At 41.5% G+C, this 25,016-nt stretch overlaps 1 protein-coding gene across 1 annotated transcript; it reads right to left on the minus strand.

Annotated features, from left to right (window-relative positions):
- Nucleotides 1–300: 300 nt before the first annotated feature.
- On the minus strand, nt 301–6,422 carry LOC117518111 (potassium voltage-gated channel subfamily V member 2-like). The gene is given in 3 exon segments (XM_034179173.1): nt 301–630; nt 5,176–5,723; nt 5,726–6,422. Coding segments are annotated over 3 exon segments (1,536 nt in total). The 3' UTR covers nt 301–339.
- Nucleotides 6,423–25,016: the final 18,594 nt, after the last annotated feature.

Raw genomic sequence — 25,016 nt, forward strand, 5'->3', positions numbered from 1 at the left:
TTTTTTTTTTTTTCATTTTAAATAAGAAAGTATCTTGATTCAAATTCAGGAGCACGAGTAATCTACGGCTGGTTTTGGACAGATCTCGACAGAAGATCTGGCTGATTATTGGCTCGTGACAAGCATGCACTCGAGCAGGTGTTGCTCTAATAATGTCTTCTGTGGTTTTCAACCATGTGTGTGAGCAGAAGCCCCCACTTCCTCTGTACTCCCCTTTTGTCAATGACATCCTGTTTTTACTGGTGCTCATTGTCAGCGTTGTACCTCCACATTCAGGAGGAAAATGCCCACAACTAAAACAAATTCAACATTATTTTAAAACTGCTTAAAGAAAAGTGTTCAGCGCGGGTGCTGATAGCAGCTGTTTGTACTGTTGTCTTCTTCAGTGGGGTGAAAACAAATGTCCATTTTGCTGCAGAGACGCTTCTTAAGCTGAAAGCGCCGTTGTACTGAGGTCGTGTTACACTCCTGAGCCTTCAGCTTGGCGTAGTAATCTGAGAACTTGTTAAAGAGGAAGGAGATCGGCATGCTGTTGAGAATGATGCCAAATGAGATGCATGCGAAGGCCACAATCCGGCCCAGGATGGATACAGGAACCACGTCACCATAGCCAACCGTGGAGATGCTAACCTGAGAGGAGTCAACAGTCACAACAGTTAGCTTTTATGAACAATTTCTTCCCCCCCAAAAACCTTCTTTCATGAAGATTAGCTGTATAAAATTACAAAAGGAAGCAAAAGTTTGAGCTCTCAAGCCTCTAAAGGTTAAGAACAACTGTAGCTCCTTTAAAGGCCTGTTTTTCTTCTGTGCCACTGCACTTTTGCAGGCCATTCCAGAAACTGTGCATAGTGCAACTTTCTTTGTTGCACCACCAGCCACAACTTCACAGGGGATTTGAACAAAGAAGCAGTTTCACACAAACAAACAGATCAAATTCATCCCATAATTTGACTAAAGTTTGTCTATATTACTTGTGGACTATAATAAATGGAGAGCAGGTAGGTCAGTGGGATAAGTCTACTCAAGTCTAACCAACTGTAACTGGGTACAGACCTTGGCTAGGGCAGTAACCTGTGATGGACTAATCCATCCATGTATAGCAGGATGAAGGTCCTTGGTCCTGATTGAAAAAGACGTTCCCGCTAGCTTGGCTAACAGGGAATTCCCCTTTGGCTGACCTGGAAGAGGAATGGTCTTTAGTGCGAGCCATCCGGGGTTCGAACCCACCGCCATCCCGGCCACAAAGACCCTACGGTCACACATGGGTAGTTGTAGACTCTTTTATGCTTCACACTACAGAATCCGGGGATAAGCACTGGCATCAGTGGACCTCAGGGCCTATGTAGGACTTCTTACTATTATATTTAGTTTGTCTAATTACTTTGAGTTCTGAAAATGGAGACCTGGGTTTGATTTCCAATCACACTACCTGTCTGTGGACATGGAGAAGATGTTTCATCTGCATTGTCTCAGTTCACCCAGCTGTAAAACAGCTTTGGCAGGGAAATTAACCTGCACTACATTGAAGTCCTGCCCAGATTCTTGAAGTACATCCAAATACTCATACTGGCTTACACATACACACAAAACCTCAAGGAAGATAGTGTACATACATGATAATGGTTGATGCATTCAAGGGGCCATGGCATTGTACAAATACACACTGAATTATTAGGAACCTTTAAAAAAAGTCTGCATTTATAAAACAAATTTTCACAGTGTACGCGAGTATGCACACAAGTCAAAGGAAAGCTAAAATAGCAGTAGCCTAGTACATTTGACTTGTGTCCCAACTACTTGCTTGCTTACTTCTAGTATGTTTTACAGTAATGTCCCTCTCAAAATAAGTCAAATAATCTGAAATCAATCAAAATTGTCTTGTATTAAGCAAAAAAAAATAAATCTGCCAATGGTGTAAGAAAAATTAAATGTCAAAACTAGCAAAATGTCTATGCAATGAATTATCAAAATGTGCCTTAAAACGAGAGAGAATTCTTATTTTAAGATTAGTCTCTGTCTTAAAATAAGGAAAATAATCTTGTTCATTTGCTTGGATGATTTGAACTCCATTTCCTCTCCTTTTGACTGGTTAAATACAGCTTGATATTAGTTGGAAAAACGTATTAAGAAAAAGTGAGATACATTTTCCAAAAATAGGAAAATCATAAAGGTAAAAAATGCTTGACAAGATTATTTTTCAATATCAGTTTTTGTAGTGTATTAAGATGGAGGGTTAGACTCTCATCCACATCACACTAAAGAATCCTGGATAATCCCTGACACCACTTGGCCTCAATAGGACTTCTGGAAATGGAGGGACTTTGTGTACAACTGGCTGTAATTCCTAAATGGTTATATTTTTGTTAAACACTTTGAATTAGGGCTAAAAATCAAATCTGCAAGCACATCATTATTATTTTGATTTCAACTCAATTGTGGTAGTGTCCAGATGCCAAATTTCAGAAGGTGTCACTGCCTTAATACTTATGTACCTGATTGTATGATTTCTGTATAAATGCAAAGTTAAAAGAAGAGACTGGAGATTGCTAATTAGGGCCCGAGTAGGCAATGTCCTATGAGGACCCTATTGTAATTGCGCTGTTTATTATTATTATTATTATTATTATTATTATTATTCTCACTTTTGAAATCGAAATTTTGGCCTCTTCCCATGCTCAAAAACTTACCAAACTTTCCAAAGTCGTCCGGCCGGATCCGAAATTCGATATTTTGGGGGCGTCGCACATGGTCGCAGAAAAATCGTGAAATAGTGCCCCCTAGAAATTTTCAAAAACCCCTCCTCATTGGGCTTTTTTCATCGTAGCCTCACGAAATTCGGTACACATATTTACCATGCCAGGACGCACGAAAAAGTCTCTTACTGTCATGGTGAAATATCGACAGGAAGTCGGCCATTTTGATTTTAAGTTTCGATTTTGAGCAAATTTTTGCCATTTTTGGCCATTTCCACTACTTACATTTGAACAAACTCGTCCTAGGGATTTCATCCGATTGTCTTCAAATTTGGTCAAAATCATCACAACACAATGGTGATCAAAAGTTATCAAAAGATTCTAATTAAGTCAAAAGGCGTGGCTGCTAGGGGTCGTCAAACTTTGGCGAGCTTTTTGGAGCACGCCATTTCACTTCGAACGGCTGTCACGCCCACATACTTCATCGTAGATCCTTCAAACTTGCTGAACATGATGAGGGCTCCGCCCTGAACGTCTACATATCTTAAGTTCCCACCTGCGCCATAGCGCCCCCCGGTGGCGGCGGGAAATGTCCTATTTTTACTTTAACAGGTCCTGATGTCACATGCTTAACCCAATCAAACATGCAGAACAAATTGGTGAATGTAGGCAATGAACGCCGTGAAGTTACGAGTAACGGCGTCCGTGTGGCGGCGTGACGAATATTGCCCATTCGCCATGAAATTACGTTCTTCCTTTTGACGGCTTTAATTTTGTCACATCATCATGAAAATTGATACACAGGTCGAGCACGACAACCTCTTACAATTCATAGGGGCGTCGCCCATGGGCGGGGCAAAATGCCTCAATAGCGCCCCCTTGAAACTTTCAAAAACCCCTCCACATAGGGGTTTTTTTGGGAGTAGGGAGATGAAAATTGGTACACATGTGTGACTTGCATAGACGTACAAAAAAGTCTCATGCACCATGGGTCTACTCCAAACAGGAAGTCGGCCATTTTGAATTTTCTTCTCATTTTGGCGTGATTTCCACATGTTGTATTTGAACGAACTCCTCCTAGGGATTTTGTCCAATGCACTTCAAATTTCTTCCACATCACCCACAGACGATACTGACCAAAAGTTATCGAAAGCTTTTCTGTATGTCGAAGGGTGTGGCCACTATGGTGCCGCCATTTTGACCCTTCGCCATATGAACATTATACTTAAACAGGTACTGAAGTCACATATTTAACCCCATCAACTTCCTTCCACTTCTAAAACATGCAGAACAACTTGGTGAACGTTGGCAATGATCGCCGTGAACTTACGATTAACGGCTTCTGTGTGGTGGCGTGCCAAATATTGCCCATTCGCCATGAAATTACGTTCTTCCTTTTGACGGCTTTAATTTTGTCATATCATCATGAAAATTGAAACACAGGTCAAGCACGACAACCTCTTACAATTCATAGGGGCATCGCCCATGGGCGGGGCAAAATGCCTCAATAGCGCCCCCTTGAAACTGTCCAAAACCCCTCCCCATAGGGGTTTTTTTGGAGTAGGGAGATGAAAATTGGTACACGTGTGACTTGCATAGACGTACAAAAAAGTCTCTTGCACCATGAGTCTATTCCAAACAGGAAGTTGGCCATTTTGCATTTTCTTCTCATTTTGAAATGATTTCCACATGTTGTATTTGAACAAACTCCTCCTAGGGATTTTGTCCAATGCACTTCAAATTTCTTTGACAGCATCCAAAGATGATACTGATCAAAAGTTATCGAAAGCTTTTCTCTATGTTGAAGGGTGTGGCCGCTATGGTGCCACCATTTTGACCCTTTGCCATGGAACATCAAGTCATGATAACTCCTTCATGCTTTGCCTGATTGACTTGAAACTTCACATGTATGATGACGGTTGGAACACACCCAGCCCCTCTGTTTGTACACTGAGCGCCCCCTAGTGGATGAACAATCAACATGTCATAACTCCTTGATGCATTGTGTGATTTGTTTAAAATTTTAACTGTGTGATGAGTGGTTGCCCCTGCATGCACATGCCCACATGGGGTCACAAGGGCACCCACTGGCCTGGGTAGGCGGTCGCGCGGAACGAGGGCCCGTATATGACTGCTTGCAGTCCTAGTTAAAAGTTTATGTTTCAGATGCTCTTGACCAAGGCACTTATGTCCCAACTTGTATAAAAACTGAAAAATGCTTAATATCTCTCATTCCTCAACATGCTTTTATTCCCAAATAAAGCTTCGGATATAATTTTGGTACATTGAGATGTTAAAATGAATACAATACAGTAATGAGAATGCTGTGTCTTGTGACTTTGCTTGTGTAAGAGCTGTAAGTTTGGCATCCTGAAATTAAAGTCATTTCTATGTGACAGTGTAGGAAGTAGAATGTTTATGGGTAGGGAGGTGATAAAAGCAAATACCTTAAGGCTGAATTTTTAGAGCTGCTGATACTCACTGTAGCCCACCACCAGGCAGAGGGAATACTGGTGATGGGAGAGCCCTCTGTGTCCCTTTCAGCTGAATGTAAGAGTGCAGAGAAGATGAAGATTCCCATGCCAATGAAGAGGAGAATGCAACAGGCCTGCTGGTAACACTGACGCAGAGTGAATCCAAAAGCCTTCATGCCGGTCGAATGGCGGGCAAGCTTTAGAATACGGAAAATCCGCAACAACTTAATGACTTTGAGGACGTGACTTAGTTTGGTGACCCGAGACATGGTCCTGAAGTCCTTCTGGGCGTTGAGATGCTCAGAGTCAGTAAAAACATCAAAGATGAGCTGAATGAAATATGGCATTACAGCCACCGTGTCCACAAAATTGAGTCCGCTTTTCAAAAACACTTTCATATCAGGAGCTGTCGTTAATCGGATTAAATATTCAAAGGTAAAGAAGACAATGGTGATTATCTCCACCCATTCCATGTAGGTTTTGCCTTTGACGTTATATACCTGAAGTTCCTCCACAGTGCTGAGCGTCAATGCTGCGATAGAGAAAAGTACAAAACGTTGGACAACACAGTGAAAGCCTTCGCCCAAAGTGACGAGTATGGATTCTCCACAAAGTTCCAGAGAATTTTTCGCATATTCCCCAAGATCATCCCATTGTAACACCTGTCGTCGAATGTCTTGACCTCACTTTCAGGCCATGAGTTCCTTTCCACCTTCAGCTGCTCCTTCACTTCATCCAACTTTTCTTCGAAAACTATCCAGCAGCAGCGTTGGGTGTCCCTCGGGCTCAGGCCCCAGTACGCAATCTCTTCCTCAAAGCCAATGGGACACATTTCTCTCATGACCCACAGCACCCCGCTGGTGTAGAAATGGCAGATGTGGTGGAAGAAGATAGGGTCACGATCGAAGAAGAACTCATTATGGAGCGCAGAGTAATCATCACATAAAGTGCGAAGTTTTTCTCTGTCCCTGCACAGGACCAAGGTGCCGATCCTCGTGTGAGGGTATTTAGCAGCGAACTTCATGGGGATATGAAAGATTTTCCCCCCAACATTAACACTGATGCTGTGCTGATAGTTGGATTTCTTATTTGCTTTGGCACCCATCCCATCCTGGCTTTGCACAGAGTTCAAGTCCTGGACAGTGATCTCCTGACCAAACGGGAACGTCTTGCTCTCTGTTACAAACCGTATGGGCCTGGAGGCAGAGTGGTACTTTTGCAAATTTCTGCAAAGCTGACCATTCTCTGAAGCCATAGCAAATACATTTCAATGCACAACTTCAGTGTCACTGAGTAAAATACAAAAAGCAGAAGAGAAAACACTTGCAATACAAGCTTTCTTGCTGAATCATCATGTGTAGTCCTGCAAGATCAAATATCCCAGTGAGCAGCTCCAGTTCCTGTTTTAGTCTCTTGTTGTGTCTGATACTGCAGGACCGAGAACATGGGGAGAGAGGAAGACATCCCTGTATCCTGTCCGAGTCATCGGCTGTTCACCGCAGGAGGACAAAGCGCCATTTGATTCTCAGAAGAGCAGATCAAGCGAGAGCCTGACGGGATTTTATCCATCCATCTAATCTCATTGGTGTCCTTCTTAGTTTCCTTAAGAAGCTGTAAAAGTAGGGTGGGGGCAGGGGTTGAGAGCTTAGGAAACAAAGATCATTTAAGGATTTCGTTGTAATGGAACAAAGAACTAACAGACACCCAACGCTGAGTTGAGTCAGTGCTTTCAATTCCAGGTTTGTGCAGCACGTGCTTGGAGGCGGTCAGTCCAACTGCCGCCTGATCTATTGGATTGTAAACAGCTCCAATCCAATCCAATCCAGTCCACTTTATTTATATAGCACATTTAAACAACAGAACAGTTTCCAAAGTGCTGCACATAAAAATGATTATACAACTATACAAAACAATAAACTCACTCAGATACTAATAAATAAATAAACATAAAAACAATAAAACAATAAATATATAAAACACTGGGCCAAAGATAACAGAGGACCATACAACTCATGCAGAGCTAAAAGCCAGAGAATAAAAGTGGGTCTTCAGACGAGACTTAAAACACTCCACTGTTCAAACGTGGAGAGACAGAGCGTTCCAGAGTCTGGGCCCAGCCACAGAGAAGGCCCTGTTCCCCCTGGTCTTAAGTCTCATCCTAGGCACCACAAGCTGGAGCTGGCCCTCAGACCTCAGAGCACACGCTGGGGAGTAAATTTGGAGGAGGTCTACAATACATTGTGGGGCCAGTCCATTTAAAGCTTTAAAAACAAATAATAAAATTTTAAAATCAATTCTAAAATTAACAGGGAGCCAGTGCAAAGACGCAAGAATGGGTGTAATATGTTCATGTTTTTTGCTCCCCGTTAAGAGGCATGCAGCAGCGTTCTGGACTAACTGCAATCTGTGAAGTGTATTTTGATTAATCCAATGGGGCAGTTGTGGGTTGAATATTTTGCACAAGCCAGCTCACTGGTTTAGAAATGTATTGCTGATCAGATTCATGAAGTTAAAAGGAACCACTGTACAGAAATTGGGTGAAAAATGCATATCATGCTCTTACAAAGGCAAAAATACTTTGGGGGCCGGGTCCATGTTGGGCACAGTGTTGAATTTTGTTTTAAATATTATTATTATATTAAATCATTTTTTTAATTCATTTTTAATTATTTATTCAATTTTATGTTGACTTGTTTTATGTAAGGCGCCTTGAGACGGCTTTTGCTGTGATTTGGCGCATTATAAGCTAATTAAATTAAATGTAATTAATTAAATTAAATTAAATATACACCAGCTTGCAAACATTATCTAACAGACCTCGTATGCATTGACATGGTTGGCAAGAACGCGTGTAAATATAGATACCACGAAAGAGAGGAAGCACAGCATCTTCAAGCTCAGGAATTGATTCAGCTGTACCAGTTCTGGCCACGTTAAAGTCCTGTGGTCCCATCCTGTTGGCGATGACAGCCTGTTCTGTTTCCTGCAGGGGAAAGTTATTCCTTTACAGAGGATAAATGACCAACCACATGGTCCTTGGGTCTGCTTACACAATATGATGCTTCTGTTTATTGTGCTCACTGTGTGTCAGGATCAGGGTCATTTTAATTCTGACCGGCTGTAATATCTCATGTCTGAACGTCATACTGAACTTGAGTGAAAATATTTTTAATGCTTCCAAACAACTTTACAGTAACTTACTCACAACCACAGGTGAGCAGAAGCTAACTGATGAATTAGAAAATTATTATTGTAGCATCCAGTCAAAATTAGTTAGCCTGGACTGATTGTTTAAGGACTTTATTAATTCTTTGCGGTTCTGAAACCAATGTAAGAGCTATGTAAAAAAGGCAAAAGAAAATAAAACAATACATTAGAACACAGATTACTCAGGGGTTTTAACTTAGACAAAGGCTATTCGCCCACACATTGAACATTACACACCCAACCTGTATGTTTGACACATTTAACGGTGCCGTCTTTAATTACTGCGAAAAAAAAAACACCAAAATGGATGAAAGCAGGCAATTTTCATAAGCATTTTGAATGTAAGCCTGTTAACGACGATAAAACCATTTTTATGAACAAAATGCTGCTTGTTGCCTGTAAGATGGTGTTAGTTTGACACAGTTCCCTGGGTGTGATGAGCCAAACAGAACCGCTTTAGATCACAGCCCCTCCATGGCCTGCGAACCCTCCCGCAGCTGGCGAGAAAATATCTGCCTTCTCCCCCGCGTTGAAACCGGAAGTGAACTTACAAACGTGCTCATTGGTCGGTTGTGGTTGGGGGTATATGCTAGCGTATTTACACTATTGAACCAACGATTGGGCGTATAGCCACTCCGTTTAATATTCTAGTCTTTACTGAAACGTTAACATACATATTTACAACATACTCATAGATGAATTTACCGTACCTTGTAGCCATTTTCGACTGAAGCTAAATTTTCTCTCCCAATTTAATCTCCATCACGTTTCTCCTTGCGTTTGTTCACCTTTTCGCTTTTTTTTTTTTTTTACCTTGACAAGTTACCTTATGATTCTTTTTAGATAAACGTCCGGGTTAAAAGGAAGTACAAAAATAAAAGCATAATAAAACATCCAATGGAAATTAACTTTACTCTGGGTCATCACAATTATGAGAACTGGGTTATGGATCAGTGTAAGGATTTTAAATTGATCTGACAATGGAAGCTTTATTTGCCTTTACATTCTTTATATTGCTTGTAATTTTAAATTTTTATACTTTTTAATCTATGGGGTGTTTGTTTTTTTTTACATGTACAAGTCTGAAATAAACAAATATAATGGAATTTACAGTCTTACATTCTGGGAACAGGTAAATCAAAACGTGTTCTCCAATATTTCTGTGAAGGCTCTCAGTTGTCCAGGTGGTTTCCATAGTAGAGAAGCTTGAATCTTCGATTGGACTGGGTTGCCTGACGCAAGGATGTTTCGCTTCTAATCGCAGAAGCTTCCTCAGCTAAATTTCTTGCCCTGGTAGTCTGACTTCTGTCTTGACTCTTGTAGAGAAGAATAACAGAAGCCAACCAAAAGCTGGATTTTTAAACCTAACCAGACCCCTCCTACCGAGAGGCAGACTGCTATTGGCTAGTGACTAACAATTGCTCTAATTAGCACCTATTGTGCTCTAGTTAGCACCCTCCTAATGACAGGGCCGCTGTCCGTCCTAACGATGGGACTGACGCCTCTTCTGACGACGTAAATGACTCATTACCATGAACAAAAGAGTGAAACTGCTTAGACCTGAGTACCCCATTGTAAACAGAGGACAAAGCGTGTCTCAGACCCCCTCCCCAGTTAAGGCTGGGTTTCAACTGTTTCACCTACAATGCTTCCTTCACTCCCCTCTCAAACCATTTCTTTTCTCTGGCTAAGATTTTAACATCCTTGTCTTCAAATGTGTGGTTAGTGTCTTTAAGGTGGAGATGAACTGCAGACTGAGGTACACCGGCACCCCCTTTTCTACTTTTTTTTTTTTACTAATAGCCCAATTTCATAGCCTTAAGAGTGTGCATATCATGAATGCTTGGTCTTGTTGGATTTGTGAGAATCTACAGGTACCTTGTTTCCCATGTAACAATAAGAAATATACTCAAAACCTGGATTAATCTTTTTAGTCGCATAGCACTACTATAATTCTGAACACTACTGTACCAAACTCCTTGATGACAAACAGCAAAATCCAAGATGGTCTTGGTGTAAGGCCGCATTCTTGGCAATATACTGGGCCTGTTCCCAGTGGGCGTTGGACTCCACCAGGGCTACCCCTTGTCACCGATCCTGTTCATGATGTTCATGGACATGTTTTCAAGGCACAGTCAAGGATCAGAGGGTATGCAGTTTGACATCAGAGTTGCATCTCTGCTTTTGCATCTCTGCTTTTGCAGATAATGCGGTTCTGTTGGCTTCATCAAGCAGCAACATCCAATGTGCGCCAAGCAGATTTTGACTGTGAACCGAATGGAATGAGAATCAGCACCTCCAAATCTGAGACCAATGGTCTGGTCCACTGTCGGAAAAGGGTGGATTGTCCCCTCTGGCTCAGGGGAGAGTTATTGCCCCAAATGCATTTTATGGTCTTGTTCATGACTGGGATCAAGTTGAGCGTGTGACTGACAGACTGATCGGGGCAGCGTCTGATGTTTTACTGAAGCTGTAATGCACCACTGTGGTGAAGGAGCTGAGCCAAAGGCAAGACTCTCCATTTACACGCCTATCCCCACCTATGTCATGAACTTTGAGTAATGACTAAAAGTATAAGGTTGGGGGATACAAGTGGCAAAAACTTGGTTCTTCTGTAAGGTATCTGGGCTTCCACTCAGGGAAGCCAGATATGGGCGTATCTTGGGCTTCCCTGAGTGGAAGCCCAGATACCTTACAGAAGAATCAAGTTTTGCCACTTGTATCCCCAACCATAATGTCCTACTGTAAGTAGGACATTATGGGCATCTGGCCAGCTGACTTAGATGTTCCAAGGTCAAAATATAAATTCTGGGGTGATCTTGCTTTTTGCAGTAGCTGGCCCCAGGCTGTGGAACAAGCTACTGTACCTCTTGACTTGTGCATTATTCCTAACCTAGCACTTCTAGTTAAAGACTTATTTATTTAAACTGGCTTTTAACACCTAGTGGGGAGGTGACATGTTCTGTTTTTATGTGCCATTTAAATTTAGTGTACATTATTTTATTTTTGTGAATCTGTGTTTTCACTGTTAAGCACTTTGGGACACCATCTGGTGGTGTAAAGCACCTTATAAATAAATGCTGATTGATGGATTGACAGAGTGAGAAGCTCAACTACAACCCCTGACAAAAATTATGGAATCACCGGCCTCAGAGGATGTTCATTCAGATGTTTAATTTTGTAGAAAAAAAAGCAGATCACAAACATGACACAAAACTAAGTCATTTCAAATGGCAACTTTCTGGCTTTAAGAAACACTAAGAAATCAGGAAAAAAAAATTGTGGCAGTCAGTAACAGTTACTTTTTTAGACCAAGCAGAGGGGAAAAAAATATGGAATCACTCAATTCTGAGGAAAAAATTATGGAATCATGAAAAACAAAAGAACGCTCCAACACATCACTAGTATTTTGTTGCACCACCTCTGCTTTTATAACAGCTTGCAGTCTCTGAGGCATGGACTTAATGAGTGACAAACAGTACTCTTCATCAATCTGGGCTCCAACTTTCTCTGATTGCTGTTGCCAGATCAGCTTTGCAGGTTGGAGCCTTGTCATGGACCATTTTCTTCAACTTCCACCAAAGATTTTCATTGGATTAGATCCGGACTATTTGCAGGCCATGACATTGACCCTATGTGTTCTTTTGCAGGAATGTTTTTCACCGTTTGCTCTATGGCAAGATGCATTATCATCTTGAAAAATGATTTCACATCATCCCCAAACATCCTTTCAATTGATGGGATAAGAAAAGTGTCCAAATATCACGTAAACTTGTGCATTATTGAGATGTAATGACAGCCATCTCCCCAGTGCCTTTACCTGACATGCAGCCCCATAGCATCAATGACTGTGGAAATTTACATGTGCTCTTCAGGCAGTCATCTTTATAAATCTTCATTGGAACGGCACCAAACAAAGTTCCAGCATCATCACCTTGCCCCAATGCAGATTCGAGATTCATCACTGAATATGACTTTCATCCAGTCATCCACAGTCCACGATTGCTTTTCCTTAGTCCATTGTAACCTTGTTTTTTCTGTTTAGGTGTTAATGATGGCTTTCATTTAGCTTTTCTGTATGTAAATCCCATTTCCTTTAGGCGGTTTCTTACAGTTTGGTCATAGACGTTGACTCCAGTTTCCTCCCATTCGTTCATTTGTTTTGTTGTGCATTTTGGATTTTTGAGACATATTGCTTTAAGTTTTCTGTCTTGACGCTTTAATGTCTTCCTTGGTCTACCAGGAAGTTTGCCTTTAACAACCTTCCCATGTTGTTTGTATTTGGTCCAGAGTTTAGACACAGCTGACTGTGAACAACCAACATCTTTTGCAACATTGCGTGATAATTTACCCTCTTAAGAGTTTGCTAATCCTCTCCTTTGTTTCAATTGACATCTCTCGTGTTGGAGCCATGATTCATGTCAGTCCACTTGGTGCAACAGCTCTCCAAGGTGTGATCACTCCTTTTTAGATGCAGAGTAACGAGCAGATCTGATTTGATGCAGGTGTTAGTTTTGGGGACGAAAATTTACAGGGTGAGTCCATAATTTATTCCTCAGAATTGAGTGAGTCCATATTTTTTTCCCTCTGCTTGGTCTAAAAAAGTAACTGTTACTGACTGCCACAATTATTTTCTTGATTTCTTATAGTGTTTCTTAAAGCCAGAAAGTTGCCATTTGAAATGACTTTAGTTTTGTGTCATGTCTGTGAGCTGCTTTTTTTCTACAAAATTAAACAACTGAATGAACATCCTCTGAGGCCGGTGATTCCATAATTATTGCCAGGGGTTGTATACAGGAGGTAGGTACTCTTGAGTAAAGCCTCTGCTTCTTCACATTGAAAGGAGCCCGCTGTGGTTCAGGCCCCTAACAGTCTTCTCCCTAAGAAGGTGTTCCAGAGGGATTACATTTCCCAGCTGGCTTGGGAACACCTCAGGATCCCCAGGAAGTTACAGTACTTCCAAAGGATAAGGAAATGTGGGATGAGCCTGCCAAGTCTGTTAACATATTGCATTCACAGGTTTTCAAAAACTTTGTTGTCAAGAAGATAATTGGTACATTTGAGCCTAGCCTCAGACAAGGTAAAGATTTGAGGTTGTTCTTTGTTGTTGCTCAAAGACACACAACCAAGGCACATCTTTGGTTATAACTATCATTACACAAATCTTTACTGCAGCACAAATTCAATGTTGGGCACTGTATCAATAGAAAACATCAGGGGAAGATGACAATCAGCTTAACGGAGCGTGAGTTTCACCATCTGACCTACTTGTCCACTGTCATGGCTGATGAGCAGATTATACCTGTCACGGACAGAAGGCACACCAGGTTTAAAGGAAAACTTGGCTGAGTCACAGAGTTCCACAAGTAGACTGTAAACCTCACACAAGACAGTTCCACAATGACAGCCCTTGAGCGGGGGCAAACTTAATTTTGTCACGTACAGTTCCTACGTAACATCCAGTTACTGCAATATACTTAGTGGATGACAGTGATGCCTGTAAAGCGTTACTCTAAAGTAACCACTTTTTTTAGTAACGAGTAATCTAACGCGTTAATCTTTCCAAATCAGTAATCAGATTAAAGTTACTTCTCCAAGTCACTGTGAGTTACTATATTTTTGCATTGTGGGTCGACAACAGGATTAAACTTGGTCTGTGGGCAGGGAGTCGGGGTTCGACTGAACTGCCACCTTTAAGCGAGCTGTGAGCTTTTCATCCGCGGTTTTCTGCAGCACCTACGACTCGTCCTCACCTCTTAAAGCGCGGTGACAACAGCACCTGCACTGAGCTTTACAAAGACATTTTTATGCTTTTTGTCTCCTTTATTTAGAATTCTGAGCTGAGCCGCTCATCTGCTCGTTAAAAACAGCTGATCCTCTGCGAGGGGTCAACAACTAACACTATTTTCCACTCAAATGCACCTAAACTCTCTTTCTGAGGACCACATGATGTGAAAATGCAATAAAACTTTCTTACCTGTAAGTCTGGTCCTGTTTTCTGCATAAATAAATGTTATCCATTCTTTGTGCTCAAAGGCCAAAGCAGGGGCGAATCCAGATGGAATGGGGGCGTGGGGCAAGGATGTGCCCCTCCACAACACCCTAGATTAAAGGTCCAGTTTTGAAGCCTTTTTTACTACAACTACTAATACTACTTAATAATAATTTCGACAAGTAAAATGTTTAGACAGAATGTAAATGTTAGAAAGAATGTTACATTTATAAACAATGTCGGTTAGAAATTGCAAGTTTTACTGTTACAGTGCTGTCAACAGTTAAATATGAGGTCAAGAAAGAGGTCTTTATTTTACTTTTTATAAAACAAGTATTCATTTTCATTGAAGTCAAGAAAGGGTGACTGTAAAGTAAGTTTTGGCAAAACAAGTATCATTGTCATGTTGAGGTGGCAGAGGGTTGTTGTCGGCAGCTGGGGAAAGTAACTAAAAAAGTAACTAGTAATCTAAGTTACTTTTACAATTGAGTAATCAGTAACTGGATTACCGGTACTTTTTCAAAGTAACTGTGGCAACACTGGTGGATAATCAATAATCCAACTACGTTTGTGGTATTTGTCTTCTGTTAGACATAAAGATGAAACATCAAGACATCTAGGAAACAATACTTTTTTTTAACAACATAATTTACAATTAAATCAGTTCCATCATGAAGTTTTGTTTTTTTTTTTTTAACTCTGGAAACATTGCAATGCTTTAATTTAACCTAATCTAACCCGCAATAAATAAAACTTCCTTTACAAATAAATATCCAACCATAAAATTGAGCACTTTCACAAGTTCCACTAATTACTGCTGTACTTTCCTCGAGCCAACACCCAAATGGAGACAAAAGACAATTCAAATGTAGCAGAACATTCAAACCTGTACAACAATAAACACAGCTTTGTTTCATCAAAGAACTCTTCCTGTACTAGCATCAGCGCTAACAACAAAACTACAACTATTGAAAAGAAAAACAAAAAAACAACCTATACATACTACACTGGGAACACAGCAGCAGAAAGTCAACAAAAAACAGCATCTATTTTTCCCATTTATTACCGAAGCCTTTGTACCAGATCTGTTGTGAACATCAAATACACAAAACTATAACCATTTACCTGATTTTTTTTTTTCTCCAAAACTACCACGTTGAATTTCAAGGTTTTTTTTTTTTAATAAATCAAATTCAGGCTTCATTGTGACAGCCAGCATTATGTCTGTCAGAATGAAGCTAAGTGCTCTGTAGCTTTCAAAGGACACTTGTCATAGGATACAGTAGTAATCTACATCATTCAGAGCATAAGAAGCATACATGGCAGCGAGTAGAGCGCCACCTTGTGCATTTAATTACACTGATTAACCCCATTACCGCTTTTCCTATAACACATGACTTGGCTGCTTTGTTTCTCTGTGAATTGCCTTTCATTCATTGCAGTTATTCTGAGTGGCTGTGGAGACGCCGTGGTAAATGACCCCCCCCAAGGCACGCACGCACGCAGACCCACATCAGTCAGTGTAAAGGCCCTGTCACACTTTGATGATTAGCCTGTGTATGCCAACCGTATTAAAAACGCTGGCATACGTCTATAAATTAATGCCACTGTCGCACCTTGACAACTTTATGTGGATACATTTTCACCAGACTGTGATGATGAATTCCACTGAAACGAACAGGTAAGACTTTATATTTACTGTGTGTGATGGTTTAATATTTGAAACAGTCTGTCCGCATGAGGACTGCAGCATTCAGCCAATCAGTGGACAGCATTAATAGATGTATTCGACTTGAGTAAATTACAAGAAGTTTATGTCAACAATCGCATAACTTATTTCATACATCTTGCATGTGTGAGATGTATGAATCATACGCTGGAATGCGTTGAAAATTTTAAGCATGCCCAAAATGTTTAGAATTGCTCGGCGAATTACAACGCATATCAGCATGCTTCAACGTGCTCTTAACTTACACAAAACATAACCATAACATATTAGTTGTACACCAATGTATGCCAGCGTGTTTTAATACGGTCAGCATACGCTAGCTAAATTGTCAAGGTGTAACAGGGCCTTGAGCTGTTACCTGTACACTAAAGCTCAGAGGCAAAATGGAAAATAATATCACCAACCAATCAGTAGTCTGGAGACAGACAGACAGACACAAAAATTAAGCATTTATGTATAATTCGAGTAGTACCGCATAAATGCCTTTCACACAAAGAGGAGCTGTGATCAGTTTGGCGTGTCAGCATTCTGTCCTGACAGTCAAAAGGTGACAGCAGGAGTTGAGGCAGCACCAGGGATAAGACAGTTAGCCGATTATTCGTATCACACTTCCTTATTCACGGTCCAAGTCTGGCTTCAGAAGCGTTTCCTGGTAGCAGAGAGGACACAACATGACATTGTTAAATATTAAACTTTCACATCCAGATGAATCAGCTGGAGAAGAGGATCACGCAGCTGCAGCGCCTCTGTGTGATCAGAACAACTGATGGAAATGTGTGTGCTCAGAACAGGGAATCAAACCTCAACTCAGAAATAGCAGGGCTCTCTCTCTCTCAACCTGAATATGCGCTGTGACTCTAAAATAGAAGCACACTCACTGCATGTCGGTGCGCTCATCAGACCCTGATCGATCAGGTCTGATCAAATCAGCGGACCTGATCGGAGCAACCAGAGGTTTAAAAGTTTAGAGTCACAGCGTCATTCACAGCAGCCTTTACCACAGCCAGACTCAGCAGCATCTGTACACAATGAAAACGACCCACCAAGACAAAAAATAAATAAAAATAAATTAAATAATAATAATAATAATGTTAAATGACTCCATTTCTGACATGCACCACACCATGCAGTAGAGAACAGAGTCCACAGAGGCAAAATAGCAGCTTTGGCTACATACGTGGCAGTAATGAAACCGTAAAACCCTCATGATACAGTTCACTGTTTTCCAAGTGTTTCCGATGTGTTCTGCACAGCCGACAGGAGTGAACTGGTTTTAAATAGTGGCAAGGGCTACACGCGACTGTATGCACACATTAAAAAGTGAACACATGCAGCTGCAAGCAGATCTACGAACACGGAAAAAGGCTGAGTACGCGCGTATTTCGGGCGTACTTAAATGAAACAACACCGCAATACGCAGTTCTACGAATACGCCAGTGTGAAAGGGGCTTAAGCAGCTATGACAGTTAAAATAAGTTGGGGGGGGGATCCATTATCTTGCATTGTGTTTTTAAAAAGAGCTTTGGGTTCAAGACTCGCTGCATCTGGCAACAATGTTATACGCTGTGAGGAGCTGGGATTCATGCGACAGCCAATGAAAAACAATCTGCAGCAGTTAACATCATACCATCAACATTAAGCATTTAACACCTTTTTTATTTTCTGTGACTATTTTCTCTGACACTGGTGTCCCCAATTATTATTTGAGCAGTGTTATATTTGACAAAGTAAACACGTCTTTAACGGGTGCAGACTGAACATGAGAGGGGCACTGGTGCATGCAATTGCGCCAGAAATTTGAAATGTTCAAAAATCCTTCATGCATAAATGTCACGCTACGTGGCGTGATCTTCTTGCTAACATGACGTGCAGCTCATCAAGAGGAGTGGTGGAACAGAGCGAGTGGTTGTGTCAGCGGATCGCATCAGAGCGCAGCTCATCTGAAGGATTAGAACAAGATGTTAAATCTATCATAAACATAATTTAACTGCTGCACACAAGAAGGAAAGAACATGTAACTGTTTTACCAAGCCATGACAATGTAAACATGACAAATAATTACCTTTTAGATGGCTCCAAATGCTTTCTCCAGCTCATTCAGCACACGCGCATGCGATCAGTGTTGCTGGCAGTCCCTGTGATTCAGGAAGTGATTAGAGCCGTTTTCAACAGACAACTTGCAGACAAAATGATTAATCCGCTACGAAATAATTATTTTATATACGCAGCGTCCAGGGTAGAGCGTGTAGCAGGCGGTGGAACACACGCATCCTGCTGGGAACACAGCGGGTGGGATTGTCATGACGGCGTACGTGCAAGTGCGTGAATCAACATCATGCACGTCAGTGCACCTTACCACGTAACGTTTGGAGCCACCGACTCAGTTTCTACAGTGTACAGTTGTGTAGATTTGCATGCACTAGCTCAGTGTAGATCAGACTTACATGCAGAAGCATAGACTTGCTTAAAATGGCATGCATTAATCGTCCAGTACTCTATGCAGAAAAAAATTAAACATGTTGATTTACTGCCCCTGTTGGAATGGCATGTGAATCCAGAATATGATCAATGTCAATTGTTCAGTATTGTTAGCTAATAGCCATAGTTTCTCCAAAAAATTAGTCCTATCATTTTTTCCCGTTTTTGCAGCATTCATCCTTGATCCAAAATACATAAGCATCCCAAAATGCAACCTCTCTAGTTTGTCTGTGATCAAAGTTTTACACGCTCACGCACACCACACACACACACACACACACACACACACCTTTTTGTCTTTTCTGAATTCTCCCGCCTGTTGTGGGCTGGGGTGTTTGGCTGGCTTTGTTTTTGTTTTCTGTTTCTCCCTCCAGGTGGTATGCGTTCAGGACTGAGTGGCTGACGTGTGGCTGAGTATTAGGACCTCACCCTGAAGACCTGAGGCTTGTTATCACGTGCAGGTCATCAGGACTCACAGCTGTGGTGTATCTGTCTTGATCAGCTTGCTGCACTTAAACCTTGAATGCACAGTGTGTGATTGCCAGAGACTCGACCTTGTGAGCAGACGTGTGAGATCGACGTCAGGAGAACAATCTCACCATTACGGATGCAGAGACCGCTCCAGGTTTGACGCCACAGTCTGTGAAGGAGGATTGGGTGAGGTCGCACGCTCTTCAGCACACTTCCTGAGGTAATTTGGTTTTGGTGACTTTCATGAAGTAATGACAGTGGATTTGGTGTCCCTCACACCTTGTTATATTGAGCTGTCACGTTATGCTAATCGCCTAATCAGCTTCTGCTGCAGTGGAGATTTGAACTGAGTTGTTCCGTGCCTGCAGGGTGAGAAGCTGAGTTATATTAAGCCAGGAAGTGTTTGCTGATTGTGTGCACCTTTGAGCTGTGTCTCTCTGTGTGGAGAGTGTTGGACTCACCTCATGATTTCTTCCTTCGCAGACTCGGTTTATCGCGGCCGCCTGGGGGGTGTCGGCGGGGTCCCTGGGTCCGAACTGCTGTGGCTTCGGACCGTTTGCGCTGCTGAGAGCGCGCCGTGTTTCCACCTCACCAGACCACGGACTTTTTGGGTTGTTTATCACTCCACTCACTATTATGTTTATTAAATTCTGTTACCTTTTGAACCGTGCTCTGCTTATTTTGCTGGGTCCTGTCAAACGCTGGGTCGGTGCTCCGACTGCATCCGACATAACACCGCCAGTCGGTGCTTTTTTTTTACACACCCACAAACAGACACAGTGGCAAAAGACATTAAATGCACTCCACTTCCTGCTCATGGTAACGGCAACATGACACTTAATGAAACTCACTAAACCAGTTGAACTACAAAGACACTATAAATCAATAACACTAACAACACTGTTAAACTAACATGAATTAAATGGTAAATGGACTGCATTTATATAGCATTTTTTCCATCTGCATCAGACACTCAAAGTGCTTTACAAACAGCACCGTTGTTCTACATACGCTCATCACACACTGCTCGAAGGGCATCAATTGCCTGTGGGGCACGAAAAAAAAATCAAGCTCCCAAATCAGCATAATCAGAGAAGAGGATTAAACAGTACACTTGTCTCCATTCTCTTCTGTGAATGGAACAGAGAAGCAGCAGAGGTTTTTTTTTTTTTTTGAATCTGGACTCAATCTGTCATAGTGATTTGGGGTAAACACATTTTCCAGTGCGCCTGTTTATATTTAATTCTTCACAAAGTGGTGATCTCTGCACCTCTTCTACCTCGGGCTTATTTCCTCTCTCGCTCTCTCTTTTTTGCACAAACTGAAGAGACTTTTGTGTTTTTCCCCGTGTTAAGGGAAACTGCTTAAACTTCAGATGTTTTTTAAAAAATAAGATCGGATTGCATTTTACCCCCTTCAAACATTTTGGAGGTGATGTCATCGTGCTGTGTTTTGGCTGGTATTATATCCGGAGGGTGCACGGAGAACTGCAGCAGCCAGGTGGTAACCAGCGGCTGAGGATCGCGGGGAAGTCCGGAAAATCAGGTGCAAAGTGCGGCTGTTGCGGGTGGCTGAGTTCACCAGCCAGTCACAGCTGTTCTCATCATCCTCCCCCTTCCATCCTCGCCTTTCTTACCACAGACTGCCTTGTGTTGCACTGTGCCCACGCCCCCGTCTCCAGCTCGCACCATCCTCCATGAGCCAGTGCAGCGAGCTCACCTCCAAAAGTGCCTGCCCCTGCCCCACGGGGACTACATCTGACTCCTGCTCCTGTCTGCATGAGGACAGACCATCAACCCTGTTCTGTTCCCCATAAGAATAAATTTTGGAGGCTTTACGCACTGGATTACATACAAGATTATGCATCTGTCCACTCGGCCAGGTATCCTGCTGGGGGTCAACAAGGTGGCATGAGTTACTTGTCTCTTAAGTGTGGGCGCGCTTTCACCTTGTTCCTCTCCGTTGTGGATGCACAGCACTTAAAAGCACTGGCTTCTCCCCTTTGCCATTTGGACTCTCCATCATGTTCTGGACAGATGTGTGGGGATTAATAAGTGCAAATTTCTTCAGTAAGTAATATACATAATGTATATTGAAGAAATTTACACATTATCACTTACATGTATATTTACAAGGCTAAATACTTGAAAACTTTGTTCTGTTTACAAAGTTCAGTGCAATGTTCAGTTTAATGTGGTTGCACAAATCAAGTTTTTGTTGTTTTTTAATAATGGTGGTATTTATTTTAAATTTTATATTTCTTGTCATGTTTGGTGCCATTGTTAAAGCAAAATTTTATTTGCAGCTGTTTTCAAAACATTAATACATTGTTATTAAAATAATAACTCAATTAATTTGAGTATTGAGAAGTTATTTTGGAAATAAAGAGAACCACACTGACAAATTCTGAATTATTGTTAATTTTGGGAGTGGTGCACCACAAAGCATTTGTGCTTAAGGCACCCAAAAGGCTAGCACCAGCCCTGTTTACAAATAATACCTCACATTCACCCTGATGTGAGGGTGCTGCCATACAAGGTACGCACTACAAACCAGCAGCAACTAGGGGATTAAGGACCTTGCCCAAGGACCCTTAGTGCTTTACTGGTCAGGCTGGAATTTGAACCGAGGATCCTCTGGTCTCAAGCCCAACACTTTAACCACTAGACCATCACCTCCACTGAACAATAACAACAGGTAGGCAAACTCCCAAGGTGCATTGCAGCACAATGTCCATTGTTCACTGTTGTTAGGTAATATTGCAAATTTTTCCAAAAAATGTTAGCTCCATCAACTTTCTGTTTTTGCAGCATTCATCCTTGACCTTGGTCTTAATGTATTTATAAATTGTTTAGGTTCTGTTATCATATACACACTATTATTATTATCAGTGTTATTATTATTCTTTTATTTTATTATTACTTTCTATTTTGTCATTTGATTTTAAATGGACCACACTGGAAATAAGTGTTACACTTACTGGGCATCCATGTATTTTTAATGTATTTTATATTATGTATACATGAACTGCTAATAAAATCATGCACGCACACCTTTTATAGATGATTTGCCACTCCCTGCTGGAATGGAGTGCAAGTCCAAAATGTAATTATCAACATCCATTGTTTAGTGTTAGCTTAATATTCCGAGTTTCTCCAAAAATATTAGTCCTATCAAAGTTCATTTTCCCATACTAAAACAGCAATCATCTCTCCCCGTTTGTCCCGTGACTGATGTTGAACACCACAGCTTTTGTCTGCATTCTGCTGCAAGCATGGCACTTTTATTTTTACATACCCACAAATGGAAGACATCCAAATACACTAACTTCTCACTCATGGTAATGGCAACATAACACTTAGCTAACCTGGACTAAAACAACTGAAGTACAAAACACAATAATCAATTAACAATAACAGCACTAACAGAACCCACACATACATTCAAAACCCCAAACTTCCATGGTGCATTGCAGCACAAGTCATTGTTCACTGTGTTAGCTATCATAGCATTTTCTCCAAAACATTAGTCCTATCAACTTTGTGTTTGCAGCATCATCCTTTATCCAAAAATACTAAGCACATCAAATGGCAAATGTCAGCTCTCCCAAGTTTTTCATGACGAAGCCATACACACACACACGCCATACAGGCACACAGAGGCCATTGGGCTATTATAATATAGATTATCATTAATTTTCTATACCGATTTAGGCCCCATTAAAAAAAACTGTTTATCATCCCTGCCCCGCATATCAAAATGGACCCACATCATTTTTTTTTTAATTTCCACAAGTAGTCAGGTCAGCACTGCACGGTATGATACATGTGGAAACAGTTAAATTGGTTTTGGTTTTTCATCGCCAGAGAAACCTTGTGTTTGGCAGGTGGAACACTTATACAAGGTCTATTAGAAAAGTATCCGACCTTATTATTTTTTCAAAAACCATATGGATTTGAATCAACTGTGATTACATCAGACATGCTTGAACCCTCGTGGGCATGCGAGAGTTTTTTCACGCCTGTCGGTTACGTCATTCGCCTGTGGGCAGTCTTTGAGTGAGGAGTGGCCCACCCTCTCGTCGATTTTTTCATTGTTTAGGAATTGCTCAGACTGCTGCTTGTTTGATCAAAATTTTTTTCAAAACTGTAATGCACAACTGAGTGGACACCATTCGATAAATTCAGCTGGTTTTCGTAAAAATTTTAACGGCTGATGAGAGATTTTGGTCTGGTAGTGTCGCCGTAAGGACGGCCCACGGCGCCTGACGGCGATCTGCACTTCGAGGCGGCAGCGTCTCGCCGTTTCAAGTTGAAAACTTCCACATTTCAGGTTCTGTTGACCCAGTAAGTCGTGTCAGAGAACAGAGAACTTTCAGAAGAAGTCATGAGGAGTTTATTTCGGACATTCCATTGTTAACGGACATTTGTAATGAAAGAACGTGCGGGCAGAGTCGCATGTCGGCCGGACCCGACCGCGGGGGGTCGCGACAGGAAAACACCTCCGTTGGAAACCTTAACGGGCAAGTTGGAACATGCCCAAGCTGTTAAACAATTTGCGCGCATGTCTTTCATTAAAAAATGTCCTTAAACAGTGGAATGTCCGCATAAAGTCCTCATGCCGGCCTCTTCTGAATCTTCTCTGTTCTCTCACGACGTCCTGGTGAATTAGGCCTTAAATTAGGATGTTTTCAGGTCGAAACAGGCCGACGACGGCGCCTGGAAGCGCTACGCACGTCCCGCTCCGTGGGAAGTCCGTACACTGACAGAAACCCCCTAATCTCTCATCAGCCGTTAAACTTTTCACCGTAAACCAGCTTAATTTCTCGAATAGTGTCCACTCGGATATTCCTCACAGGTCCAGAAAAAATTTTGATAAAGCAACGCGCGCCGTCTTGAGCAGCATGTGAAACAAAGGAATTCAGCCGAGAGGGCTGGACCACATCTCACTCAAGGCCTGCCCACAGGGAAATGACGTCACCGACACGTGAAAAAACTCACGCATCTCGCACGAGGGTTCAAGCATGATGGTAATCGTCATTCAAATCCATATAGTTAAAAAAAAAAAAGTGTCGGTTTCTTATCTAATAGACCTCGTATATTGACAAGCACACCATCGAGCTTGCATACGCTGTCACGCCCATTCCACACTGAGGCCAAACAGAGTAATTTAACATTTTTTAAATTTTATACCATTTTGTCTAGGTGGATCATGACATTTATTTCATCACATGCAGAATGTTGAAGAATCAACTCATGTCTGTGTAAACATTGATGTGAATGAATTATCTTGCTGTGGCGCAACAGTCAGCATTCTCTGGTTCAGGCTGAGAAATGCACCTGAAGCAGAAAAACTACACAGGGGCTTGCTTTAAAATTCTATGTTTCTTCAACCACAGCAAGGAGTTGTATTTTCAGATGCTTTATGTGGTGTGTTTTCGTCAGGCTTGATGATGAATCCGACTGAAACGAACAGGTAAGATTAAGACTTCATATTTACTCAGTGTGTGATGGTTTTAATATTTCAACAGTCTGAACTATTTGCATGACTGCAGCTTTCATTTTTTTTCAGCCAGTCAATGAACTGCATCAACGGACGCATTTTAACTTATGAGTAACTTAGAAGAAACATGTCAATAATCGCATAACTTACCTACAATGTTTGGCCCGCATATGTGGGACGTATGAGTCATATGCTGGCATACATCAAAAATATTGCCCCAAATTTTTTTGAGGTACTCTCTGTATTACGACGTATATCAGCGTCTACTTCTTCTTCTTCTTCTCTTGGTAGTTCTAGCTGCTTGGTCAGGCACACCTCCTTGAGGAATAGTTGGACGACATCCCTATTTTTGTGGATTTTAATCAAATACTATTGCATAGCCATGAGGCTGGTTTTGTCACAATTCTAAATGAAACGTCCCCTTGTAATACAAGGAGCCTATCCCAGCAGCCATAGGACATGAGGTGAGG

The sequence above is a fragment of the Thalassophryne amazonica genome, chromosome 10 (assembly GCF_902500255.1).
Source record: "Thalassophryne amazonica chromosome 10, fThaAma1.1, whole genome shotgun sequence".
NCBI classification, from domain to species: domain Eukaryota; kingdom Metazoa; phylum Chordata; class Actinopteri; order Batrachoidiformes; family Batrachoididae; genus Thalassophryne; species Thalassophryne amazonica.